General features: G+C 40.8%; 1 protein-coding gene across 1 annotated transcript in view; it reads left to right on the forward strand.

The window, feature by feature from the left end:
- Positions 1-11850, forward strand: part of LOC118706501 (adhesion G protein-coupled receptor E2-like) — a 36547-nt gene extending 24697 nt beyond the window's left edge. Inside the window, exons 14-21 of the mRNA XM_045573540.1 lie at positions 50-226; positions 2725-2922; positions 3198-3433; positions 6089-6155; positions 6551-6642; positions 8738-8906; positions 8989-9099; positions 11442-11850. Coding sequence (XP_045429496.1) covers positions 50-226; positions 2725-2922; positions 3198-3433; positions 6089-6155; positions 6551-6642; positions 8738-8906; positions 8989-9099; positions 11442-11471 — 1080 coding nt within the window. The 3' untranslated portion in view covers positions 11472-11850. The remainder of the gene's footprint in view (positions 1-49; positions 227-2724; positions 2923-3197; positions 3434-6088; positions 6156-6550; positions 6643-8737; positions 8907-8988; positions 9100-11441) is intronic.
- The last annotated feature ends 235 nt before the right edge of the window (positions 11851-12085 follow it).

Below are 12085 nucleotides of genomic sequence, written 5' to 3' on the forward strand. Positions count from 1 at the left end.
ATTTCTGAGCACCAGAAACACCAGCTCACACCTTGCCCTGTTCCTACAGGCAGTGGCCCCAGAGCCACAGCAGAAGCTTTTCTGTGTCTTCTGGGAGTCTGGCCAGAATGGAAGTTATTGGTCCACCAAAGGCTGCTGGAGGGTGGGCACCAGAGACGCCAGCACCACCTGCCAATGCAGCCACCTCAGCAGCTTTGCTGTCCTCATGGCCCACTATGATGTGCAGGTAAGAGCCCTAGAAGGGGTTGAATTCAATGTCTATTGCTGTGTAGTAAATTCCCACAAATGTAGTGTCCTGAGGTCAGCAATCTGGCATGGCATACCTCGTGGTCTGCTCATGGTCTCACAAGACTAAAATGATTGTGTGAGCCAAGCCTGTAATCTCATCTGAGTTGTGCAGTTCCCCAAACTCCCTGGTTGCAGACAGAATTCAGTTCCTTGCAGTTGTAGGACTGATTCCTCACTTTCTTGCCAGCTGGTAGTAGAGGAGCACACTCAGTTCCTAGGGGCTTCCTGCATTCTTTCTCGTGTACCCCTCCCAAGGCCTCTCACAGGAAACCAGCAGGAGAATTGCCCTCACATTAAAACACCCTCAAACTTTGAATCAGTTAAGGGCTCATTTGATTAGGTCTGACCCACACAAGATAAATTCCTCTCTTCAAGTTAGTTGACTGTGGACATGCAAAATGCCTTCCCAGGAGCATCTAGACGGCATTTGATTAACAATCTAAAGGCATTTATATGTACACATGCCAGGGGGGTTATGGTTGCTAAACTAGAATTCTGCCTGCCATGGGGGGTTTCAGGACAGGGGCTCTGAGGGGCTTCAGAAAAGAAGATTTGGTGATGACAAAGCTCAGAGGTACCAGGGCATCCAGTGAGCATAAGCGAGTCAGTAGTTGTCTCTGCCTCTTCTTCTGTCCAGTTGATCTGGTTACTTCTCTGCTCCACCAAAACCAGAAACTTGCTCACGTGACTTCAGGTAATGGAGCATTTACTGACATAAATGTGGCACCACATGAAAAGGATAATAGCTAAGTGGCCAGGTCTCATAGAAGCCTCCAGAAGTGTGAACAACACTCCAAGACCACATTCCCTCCATCCACCTCGCTAGGTAACATGATACTCATACTTTTATTTACATACTCTTTTACATTTATTGAAGACTTAAAATATTTACATTTCAAATTCAAACAGAATAAGAGAGAAACCAGACACTTAGTTCCTCATGCCTCAACCGGTTAAAGCTGTTAGTTTCTCCTGCATTTTTCTTTGGATATTTTATACATATAGGGTCAGGTAAAAATAGGTCTACAGTTGTTTGTATGGAAAATAATACAATAATTAACAAATAATAGTACATGAATAAACTCTGTTTTTCACATACTCACAACTGTAGATCTACTTTTGCTTCACCCTGTATAAAAATAATGCATGTATTGGTTCCTTGGATTTTTCTCTTCTCAAAGACTTGGTGGAGTGTGTGTGTGTGTGTGTATGTGTGTGTGTGTGTGTGTGTGTTTTCACTGTTGTGCAAATTGTGTTTTATTTATTGCATCTAGGAGAATTTTCTATTCCAGCCTACAAAAAGACACTACATCATTTTTATTACCACACAGCATTTCATTTTGTGAATGTTCCATAAATTACACATCAAGACCTCTTATAGTGGGTTTTGTTTTGATCATTTGCTAATACATAATGTTGCAATTGTTTACACACACTTCCTTCTTCTCACGTGATAACCTATAAGCTTAGTCATGCCCAAAAGTCTAAAGAAAAATAAACCCTATGCCTGGTTCAGGTGGCTCAGTTGGTTGGATGTTGTCTGGTGCACCAAAAGGTTGCTGGTTCAATTCCCGATCAGGGCACATGCCTGGGATGCAGGCTCTATTCCCATAGGGACTGTGCAGGAGGCAACTGATGTTTCATCTCATATCAGTGTTTCTCTCTTTATCACCCTCTCCTTTCCTTTATCTCTAAAATTCAATAAAAATATTTTGTTTTTATTGATTTCAGAGAGGAAAGGAAAGGGAGATAGAAACATCAATGATGAGAGAGAATCATCAATCATCCGCCTCCTGCACACCTCCCTACTGGGGATTGAGTCAACCCAGACATGTTCCCTGACTGGGAATCAAAGCATGATCTCCTGGTCCATGGGTCAACACTCAACCACTGACCAATACCAGCTGGAAAATTTTTCTTCAGTGACATTCTTTTTTGTTGTTAATCCTCACCTGAAGCTATTTTTCAATTTTTAGAGAGTGGAAGGGAAAGAATGAGATAAAGAGAGAGAAAGAAACATAGATTTGAAAGAGACATATTGACTGGCTGCCTTTGCACACCCAACCAGGGTTAGGGATCAGGCCTGCAACCAAGGTATATGCCCTTGACCAGAATCAAACCTGGGACCCTTCAGTTCACAGGCCAACGCTCTTTCCACTGAGCCAAACTGACTAGGGCAAAAATATTTTAAAATAAACCCTTGAGTTCCAGGACTTGATCTTGAGTAAGGCCTATTCTATCCCTCAATTCTTCCGGGGTCTGAATTAATCCACTCAGGACCCATAAAACTCTAAGATTACCCACAAACATCACAAATTTAGGTGGCTCCTCCATTCCTGATTTTGTTACATCCAAAAATAAAACTAAATATGGTGGGAGAGTCATTAACCCAGCTCAGGAAAGTATAACCGATATTTCCTCTTTGCTGGGTCCCAGGAGGAGGATCCTGCCCTGGCTGTGATTACCTCCCTGGGACTGAGCCTCTCTCTGCTGTGCCTGTTCCTGGCGGCCCTCACTTTCCTGCTGTGCAAAGCCATCCAGAACACCAGCACCTCACTCCACCTGCAGCTCTCGCTCTGCCTCTTCCTGGCCCACCTGCTCTTCCTCACGGCCATCGACAGAACTGAGAACAAGGTATTGACACTGTCCCAAAGGACACCTGTCCTCCCTGTGGGATGTGGAGTTCATGTTGCCATGCTGCATTGAACATCTTAACATAATGGCCTTGTGTTTTAGGAATGTTGGAGGGGTGAGTAGCCAATTTCACAATGACTGGCGCAACTAGAAGACCCCCTTTTTTGACATTTCCTTCATATACATCAGAGTCCCCCCCAAAAAGTATAGGAGAGGTCTTGGGTCCATACTTTACCTGACAATCCCACCTGGTGATTCTCCCCCCCGCCCCCCAGGTGATGTGCGCCATCATCGCGGGTGCCTTACACTATCTCTACCTGGCCTCCTTCACCTGGATGCTGATGGAGGGCCTGCACCTCTTCCTCACTGCTCGCAACCTGACGGTGGTCAACTACTCCGGTGTGAGCAGGTTCATGAAGAAGTTCATGCTTCCTGTGGGCTACGGAGTCCCGGCTGTAATCACGGGCATTTCCGCGGCATCCAGGCCTCACCTTTATGGAACACCTGCCCGGTAAATCAAAGTTCCCACTGTCCTCATCTTCTCCACATGACCATGGTCAGTAGAGAACCAATGTGGCACTTTAATTTCACTAGAATATGATAGGTATAGGAAAACAGTAATAACCACCCATAGACTTCTTCCTGGTTCCATGATTGTATTCCTTAAAGTGATTGTTTTTTAAGAATTTAAAATTTCATTGTTTCAAATGTTAATTATATAGTATATTATTATATGTTTATATGATATTAATTGTGCATTACATTCATTACCTATACTTTTATAATAATGAAACGTTAACAACCATGAATTAATACATGGTTAAAATAAATAAGCTGATTTTTTTCTTTTAGATTCAATTATTTTAAATATTAATTATAATTAAACTAGAGGCCTGGCGCACAAAATTCGTGCATGGTTAGGGGGAAAGGTCCTTCAGCCCAGCCTGTACGCTCTCCAATCTGAGACCCCTCTCACAATCCAGGACCACTGGCTCCTAACCACTTACCTGCCTGCCTGCCTAATGCCCCTAACTGCTCCCCTGCCTGCCTGATCACCCCTAACCACCTCTGCCTGACAGCCTGGTCACCCCCAAAGTACATATGACTGGGGTCCCTCAGCCTGGCCTGTGCCTCTCGTAGTCCAGGAGTCCTTGAGGGATGTCGGGGTTGGGGGGCCCGCAAGCCTAAGCCAGTAGTCAGACATCCTTAGCTCTGCTACGGAGGCCTGCAGGGGAGCAGTTAGGCATCAATCAGGCTGGCAGGGGAGTGGTTAGGGGTTGATCAGGCTGGCAGGCAGAAATGGTTAGGGGCAATCAGGAAGGCATGCAGGCAAGCAGTTGGAGGCCAGCAGTCCTGGATTGTGAGAGGAATGTCCCAGATTGGAGAGGGTGCAGGCTGGGCTGAAGGACATACCCCTGTGCATGAATTTCATGTACCGGGCCTCTAGCATTAATATAATATTCATTACTCTAATTTAGGGGACTGCTTTAAATATTCTAGGAAGCAAAATGGTAAAGAAGGGATGACATTGTTTGGTGTAACCTACTTCTCTCCTTAATTACAAAAAAAGGGGGGGGAGTGTTATTTAGATGATGAAATTGTGATGACCAGAGCTAAGATTTAGAAATCACTTTGGACATGCAATCTATATTCCCAAGATTTTTCATGTTTCAGCTCAGGTCATTCTCCCAACAACCCACTTAGGTAGAAAAGGAATTATAGGAGTTTTACAGGTGAGGAAATTGAGGTACAGAGATAGCTGACATGATCCAAATCACACAGATGGTTGCTGGCAGAACTGTCTATATTTGATCAGATATAGACAATCCAGCATTTACAACGTACTTCTATGTTGATATAATTAATGTTCACCACCATCGGAGTAGCCCTGGTCGGATGGCCTTCCTATACAGCTTTCAAAAAGTCAGCAAACTGTAAAGGGCTGCAACTTTGCGGACCATGTACTCTCTGTTGCAACTATTCACCTCTGTCCTTGTAGCACACGAGCTGCCATAGGCAATATGCAAGAGAATCAGTATAATTGTGTACCTGCAAAGAACCTTTACAAAATCACGTGGAGACCCCATTTGACCCACAGGGTGTGGTTTGCCAACATTGTCTTAGTAGGGTTGGCTTTGATACTTCTGGTGAGTCTACCTAATTTCATGGTACTCAAACCTCCCAACTCATTCACAAATATCTCACATGGGATCATTTCTAGTTCTATCATTTCTATCAGTGTGGCCTTCATTTACTATGTTTCCTTAAGCATTAGATACCAACCTGTGATCACTTGAGTCAATGTTGTCATGAGGAATAAATTATGTAATGCACATGAGCCCTACCTTAGTACTGTTATCAGGTTACTGTCGTCATCTTTTTTTTTACTATCATCTTGCAAGCCCCCAATTTTTTTCACCTTCTATACACCTGCTCATCCATTCATATCTCACAATAAATACAATCAGTTCTCTCTCTTCCCAACTACCTAACCCTCCTATACCACAGACGAAGAAAACTGTCTAGCTCTGTGTTCTCATAGCTCCTCACACTTGACCATAAAACTCATTATCTTGATTGTCTCTATTGTCTAATTAGTGACCTTCCCTGAGGACTGGGACCAGACTATCTCAATTGCAGCTGGGTCTTCAGGTCAAGCAGAGGTCCTGATACAGAGGAGAATAATATTTTCTCAATAAACCATAACTTAATTTACTTATTGATATTTATCTTTTCATGTAAAATTTTTTTTTCTGCCAGCATACCTGACAGACACTTTTAAAATAAATGTATCTTTTTAAAAACCAAATCATTATGGCATGATTGATGTACACAATGCTATACATAGTTAAGGTCTGTAACCTGATGAGTTTGAATTTAACTATACAACCAGGACCAGCATCACCATCAAGGACATACAAAAATTTCAGTTATGAAAGAGTAATAAGATAAGAAGATCTATTAAAGTCTATGGCCTAATTAACAATATTGTATTGTATACTTAAAATTTAGTAAGAGGATAGATCTTAGCTTATAGGTTCTTATATAAAAGAAACAATATTAGCAATAGGAGGAAGAAGAAACTATGGGTGGTAAAGGATATGTCTACCAAGTCTTTATCCACAAAAGCAAATAGATTCTTCAGTCTCTTTCCATCTCTCTTTAGATGCTGGCTCAGCACACAAAAGGGATTTATATGGACCTTCCTTGGCCCTGTCTGCATCATCTTCTCTGTGAGTAAAGGATGACATGAGAGCATGCTTCCTGCCCAGATGAGGGTCTACCAAAGAGCAGGTGTATAAGGAGGGTTAAAGGCAGGATGAGAAATCCTTAAAGTTTGCCCAGGACTGAGGAGGCATGCAGGAGACAAAATTTCTGTTTTAAAACCAGGATAAAGGGATTTCCTGACACATCTCACTTTCAGTGCTAAAATGTGGAGATTGCCATAAAAATTGGGACAAGTTGGTCACCCCCGTTCCAGGACAAGCATAAGCCTGAGTTACTGGATGCAATTTGGTCCCTTTTTCTATGAGTGCTATAAATACTGGCTGAGTTAGGTATTGGATGAGACAGGAGGAAGGTATACAGATGTGGAATATATTCAATATGCCTTGTGGGGTTTCCGCAGATTAACTTGGTCTTCTTTCTGATGACCATCTGGATTCTGAAAACCAAGCTCTCCTCACTCAACAGGAATGTGTCCACCCTCCAGAACACAAGGTGAGAGGGATAAGTGAGGCATACCACCCCATACAAAGCATGGTCCAGGAGCAATATGCCATGGTTCCAAGCTCCTGCCGTCCTTTCATGGGGATTCTGAGGGGTTAGGAGAGAAGTGCAGCCACCCTCTCTGGAAACCAGCTCAGATAATGTAGTTTGCTGCTGAAACCCTAGTCAAAAGCATTGTTTCTCCATAACTCTGGCATGAAATTACCTCAGCCACAGAGAAAATTGACTTTGTTCTGCTAAACATGAATTATTTCCATGGTCCTATGAAGGTCTCAGATTATTTTTATCTTTATAGAACACTTAGGAAGTCACATAACTGTTCCCAGAACTCAGCATGCACATTCATGTCCACATCTTCATGGATGTTCTTCCCTCTGCCCTCTCCACTCCTACACCTGAGAAAATCAGGTTCTTTACCCACATATCACATCTTGTGACAGGCTAGGGGCATCCTTTGCTTTCCTAACCTTAGTACAGAATACATGGCCTCTATTCTAGGAAAACCAGGCTCACCCTCAGTTCATGGAGAGTGGAAATATAGAAATAGTGTTGGATGGGGCCTGTGCAGAGGTACCTCACACATAATAAACATTATGTGACTGTTTTCATCTTTCCATGAGACTATAAGGTTTGTGAAAACAGAAATTATCTGTGTTATTTTTAAAAAATATATTTTTATTGACTTTTTACAGGAAGGGAGAGGGATAGAGAGCTAGAAATATCGATGAGAGAGAAACATCGACCACTGCCTCCTGCTCACCCCCTACTCGGGATGTGCCTGCAGCCAATGTACATACCCTTGACCAGAATCGAACCTGGGACCTTTCAGTCCACTCTATACACTGAGCTAAACCGTTTTCCACTATCTGTGTTATTTTTAATACCCAAGACCACGCACAGAGAATGAAGTACACAGAAAGTCTCCAGTAATCCCAGTTGAACGAAATTAGGGATATTCATGAAACATCATGACCTTTTTGAAGTCCACATTATGAATTATCACTAGAGCAGAACCTCCGTCCTTGAACTTAATTTATTCTGAAAGGTTGTTGGAGAAGCAGTGTCTTGGAAAATAAAATCTATTTATCCTGTTAGAAATGATGTAAATGGATTAATGTGTTCCAGACCTCCCAAATGGCTCTGTCTTAACCTTTCCTGTATACAGTACATGTGTAGTGTAGTTTAATCTATAAACAAACACTTCTTTTCTTAAATTTTATCGAACCGTTCCCTGTTAGCCTTAAACTAATCATATTTAGCACTTGTTCAAGGGGATCTCTTTAGAGGTCAGTATGCAGCATCTTCACCTTTTCACATATCATTGCCTCTGAAATGCTGTCACTGACTAACTGCTTTTCCTTTATCCAAATTAATAATAATTTTTCTACCTCTTGAATTGCCTTCATTGTTTCATGAGCACTATCATACCCTTACCAACATCAGCAATCTTTTTTTCTTTTTAAAATTAAATGATTATCTGTGTACATATCTTACCATTGCCCCCCCCCCCGCCCCTTTCCCATACATGCCCTCCCTAACCAGAGTTTTGTGTCCATTGGTTGTACTTGTATGCATGCATACAACATCAGCACTCTTGATGGCCTCTTCATGTTTTAAAACTGTGCTAATTATCCATTTCAGCACAACAAAAGTACATAAATAAATAAATAAATAAATAATCCACAGCACAGTTTCTTGAGATGTTAACAAGGCAAGGTTTAGCTGTAAACTAACTCGTATTGGTACATTCTCTCCTTTGTTTGTGGTCTGAGACACACTTTTTGTCATAATGATGCATCAGCATGAAATGGTTATTAGGTCAAGAACTGAAGTTAACCAAGACATCCCCCGCCCCCCCCCCCTCCCCCGAACAACCTGGTTAAGAACCAAATGGTTAAAGATGGGAGATGTTCACTCAAAGTCAAAATGACATGATAAACTCTGATAGCATTTCTTCCAGAGGATCATTGAGAGTAGTTATCAAAGTTGATCACAACTCAGTCATGCATCCTTGGGATAGAGATGAGGATAACCTTAATTCTGTTGTTCTGGGTACACCACTGACCTCTCTTTTCCTCCCACCCAGGATGTTGACATTTAAAGCAATGGCTCAGCTCTTCATCTTGGGCTGCACGTGGTGTCTGGGAATCCTGCAGGTGGGTCCAGCTGCTCATGCTATGTCCTATCTCTTCACCATCATCAACAGCCTGCAGGGCGTCTTCATCTTCCTGGTGTACTGCCTCCTCAGCCAGCAGGTATTATTGTCTGCTTCCACCCAGGATTTTCCACTCTCAGTCCTCTCAGTGAGCTGACTCAGAGCATGCTTTGGTTCTGTAGGTCCGGGAGCAATACAGGAAATGGTTGAAAGGGTTCAAAGAAACTAAAGTCGACTCTGAGAAGTACACACTCTCCAGCAGGGCTATGTCTGAAGTCTCCAAACATAATGTGGTAAGATCACATATTTCTCCCAGAGCACTTCACTAGCTGATCCACTTGAGTAGCTCATGCCCATCACACTGGACAACCTGACATATAGCCGGTGATGCCCTAGGATGGCTCGCACTGGGTTTACTTGTGGACTCATTCCAAGGCATTTCCATGTCAACAATAGAGGTGTTCCTGTACTTCCACTCACTGTGTTGATGTACTCACATTGACCTTGCCTATTATTCTCTTCTCCTGTGTGTAGAGCACTCACTTTGTGAGACATGGTGCATGTGGTTTTTAATTTTACTTAGTGAAAAGATACAAAATATTTCCTCATAAGCAGAGAGAGAAGCTATGGATGATTAGCTCAACAAGCAGGAACTAATGATTTGGAGCTGTGATGCTCAAACTGCACAGTCACAGCACCATCCTTTATCCCAATTCACTGCATGTTACCCTCTATGTAAAGAACAATAAATGCATGGCATATATAATTATAAAAGCTGGTAAAAATAGGTGCTAGGCTCAATTTGAGACTTGAGAATCTACTATGGTTCCTGGAATTTCCAACACATACAAATAATGCAAAGCCAAGAAGGAGATTCACAAAAGGCTGAGGAGGGATCCCTAAAATAGCAATGAACATAGATATATTCTGGTTTATAAAATTTTGTCTTATGATTTTTGTTCACATGTTCTTCACATCAGCTCTTGAAGATAAGTATTATTACGTTCTCATTTGGTAGGTAAAGAAAATGATACTCATAAGTTCTATATGGATTGTGCGAGGTTTTCAGACAATTCACCTTTTCTCCCAAATTCCATGGACCCACCATGCTTCCTGCCAAGCCTTATACATATTTATCATCCACTTGTTTGTCCAACCCTCTACAACTAATCCTTCCCAAATTCTCCATTCATCAAGAATCTCATTCTTCTAATTCTTTCCTTTCCAGCAGATGTTTCTACCAGTTTCTTCCATAGCAAATCAAGTAAGCAGGATGAAACAAGGTCAACTTTGTGCTCTCAAAAACACAAGGCATTGGACATCTGGTTCATTCTCTCCTCATTCCATCTTATTGCCACAGACAAAATATGCTTCTACCTTTTTTAAGGTTAGTCCTTCTGTTGCACTTTGGTTCCCAACACTCTTGACAGCTGCATAACTTTACATTACTGTGCATGCATTCTCTCTCTGGATCTTGCAGTCTCACTTACTCAACAGCATCATTGCAACCACATTCATTGCCAACTTGCTAAATCTCTCTTATTAAAAATTATTAAAGTTATACATTTGATTCCTCCCTCTTCTTCCTCAAACACTCAAAACTGGTATGTGCCTCCATCGTTTCACCGAAGAGCTATCTCTTAAGCCTCCAATAACCTTCATCTCACTGGATGAAATAACTATTTTTGGGTCCTCTTAGTACTAATGGGTGTTGTGGTTACTGCCTCCATCATGAAACTTCTCTTTTGTTCCTGGTTCCTAGATCTCAACATCTTGACATTCTTTCTAACTTTCTGTCTGAACTGTCTTTCTCTTCTTTAGATTTCATTTACTCTATCCAGTTTTGTCTGTTCAATTTTTTTCTCCCATTCTTATGGTTGGGTTTTTCACACTCTTAATCCAATTGATGCATAATTTTTTTTTACTTTGTGGGAGTGAAATTTATCTATTTTTTTTGTTTACTTGCGCTTTATGTATCATATTTTAAAAAGAATTGACTAACACCCATAAGATTTATATATGTTTTCTTTCAAAAAATTTATAGTTTTAATTATTACATTTAGGTATATGATTTAGAATTTATTTTTAATGGTTTGAGGTTTTTACAGTGTGATGTACCCATTCTTTTACATGTGAATATCCAGTTTTCCCAACACCATTTATTGAAAAGATTGTTCTTTCCATTGGTGAATTATCCTGACATCCTTGTCAAAAGCAAATCATGATAAATATAAGGTTTTATTTTTGTACACTTAACTCTCTTCCATCATCTATCTTGATTACTATAGTTTGTAGCAAGTTTAAAATTGGGGAATTGACTACACAAATTTCTTCTTCTTTTTTAATCAGGATTGTTTTAGCTGTTCTGGACCTTTTTAAGACCCATATAAATTTTAAGCTGTGCTTGTCAATTTATGAGAAAAATTTCACTGAGATATTGATAAGCATTTTGTTGAATCTATAGATCAATGTGGAGGTTCTGCAATCTTAACTTGTAAGACTTCGGATCCATGAACATGCAATATTTTTTCCATGTCTTTAGGTTGTTTAACTTCTTTTGACAATCTTTCATAGTTTTCAGAGTTCACATCTTGCACTTTTTAATACAGTATCATTTTTATCCCTTCCATCTCAGGAGAATGAAATTAACAACTACACCAGATGATCCTGTCTCCTGGAAAATGAGGAAAACACTGAACTGTTATCCTTTGGGCAAAGAATACAGAATGTACTTCTTGTGTCTGTTACAAGTAACTCTTCTTGGCACCATTGTGGGAAAAAGTATACAGGAAATGTTTGACATTCATTTGCTAGAGAATTGGGACCTTCTGGTCCACACAGCATGCTCAGCTCAATCCCAGCATAGTCAAGGGGCTATGACCCAATTCCTCAGTTGTCTTGGGTTAAACCCTCCACTTCAACCTGTTTTTCTACAAAAATGTTCCTCAAGTTTATATAACAAGGAAAACAATCACCAAATGCCTATCTTATAATGACATAAAGGAGTAATGTTCAAATACCTATATTTGGCCTCCCTACCTACATGCCTTGACTTAACTCTTCATTTCTAAAGACTTACTAATTTTTCATTTAAAAATATTTCTCTTACTCACCATACGCTGTACACAGATCAAGACAAATTCAGTTCCTGGTTTTACAAAGCTTATATGTAAAGAAAAAGAGTAAAATCAATAGTTTCTACATACTTGCATTTTATAAATTTGAGTTGTGTGCAAGGTGTGTATTGCTACAGTATATTGTGTAGTTATATTTATATAT

Source organism: Pipistrellus kuhlii, unplaced genomic scaffold, assembly GCF_014108245.1.
Source record: "Pipistrellus kuhlii isolate mPipKuh1 unplaced genomic scaffold, mPipKuh1.p scaffold_m20_p_52, whole genome shotgun sequence".
Classification (NCBI taxonomy): domain Eukaryota; kingdom Metazoa; phylum Chordata; class Mammalia; order Chiroptera; family Vespertilionidae; genus Pipistrellus; species Pipistrellus kuhlii.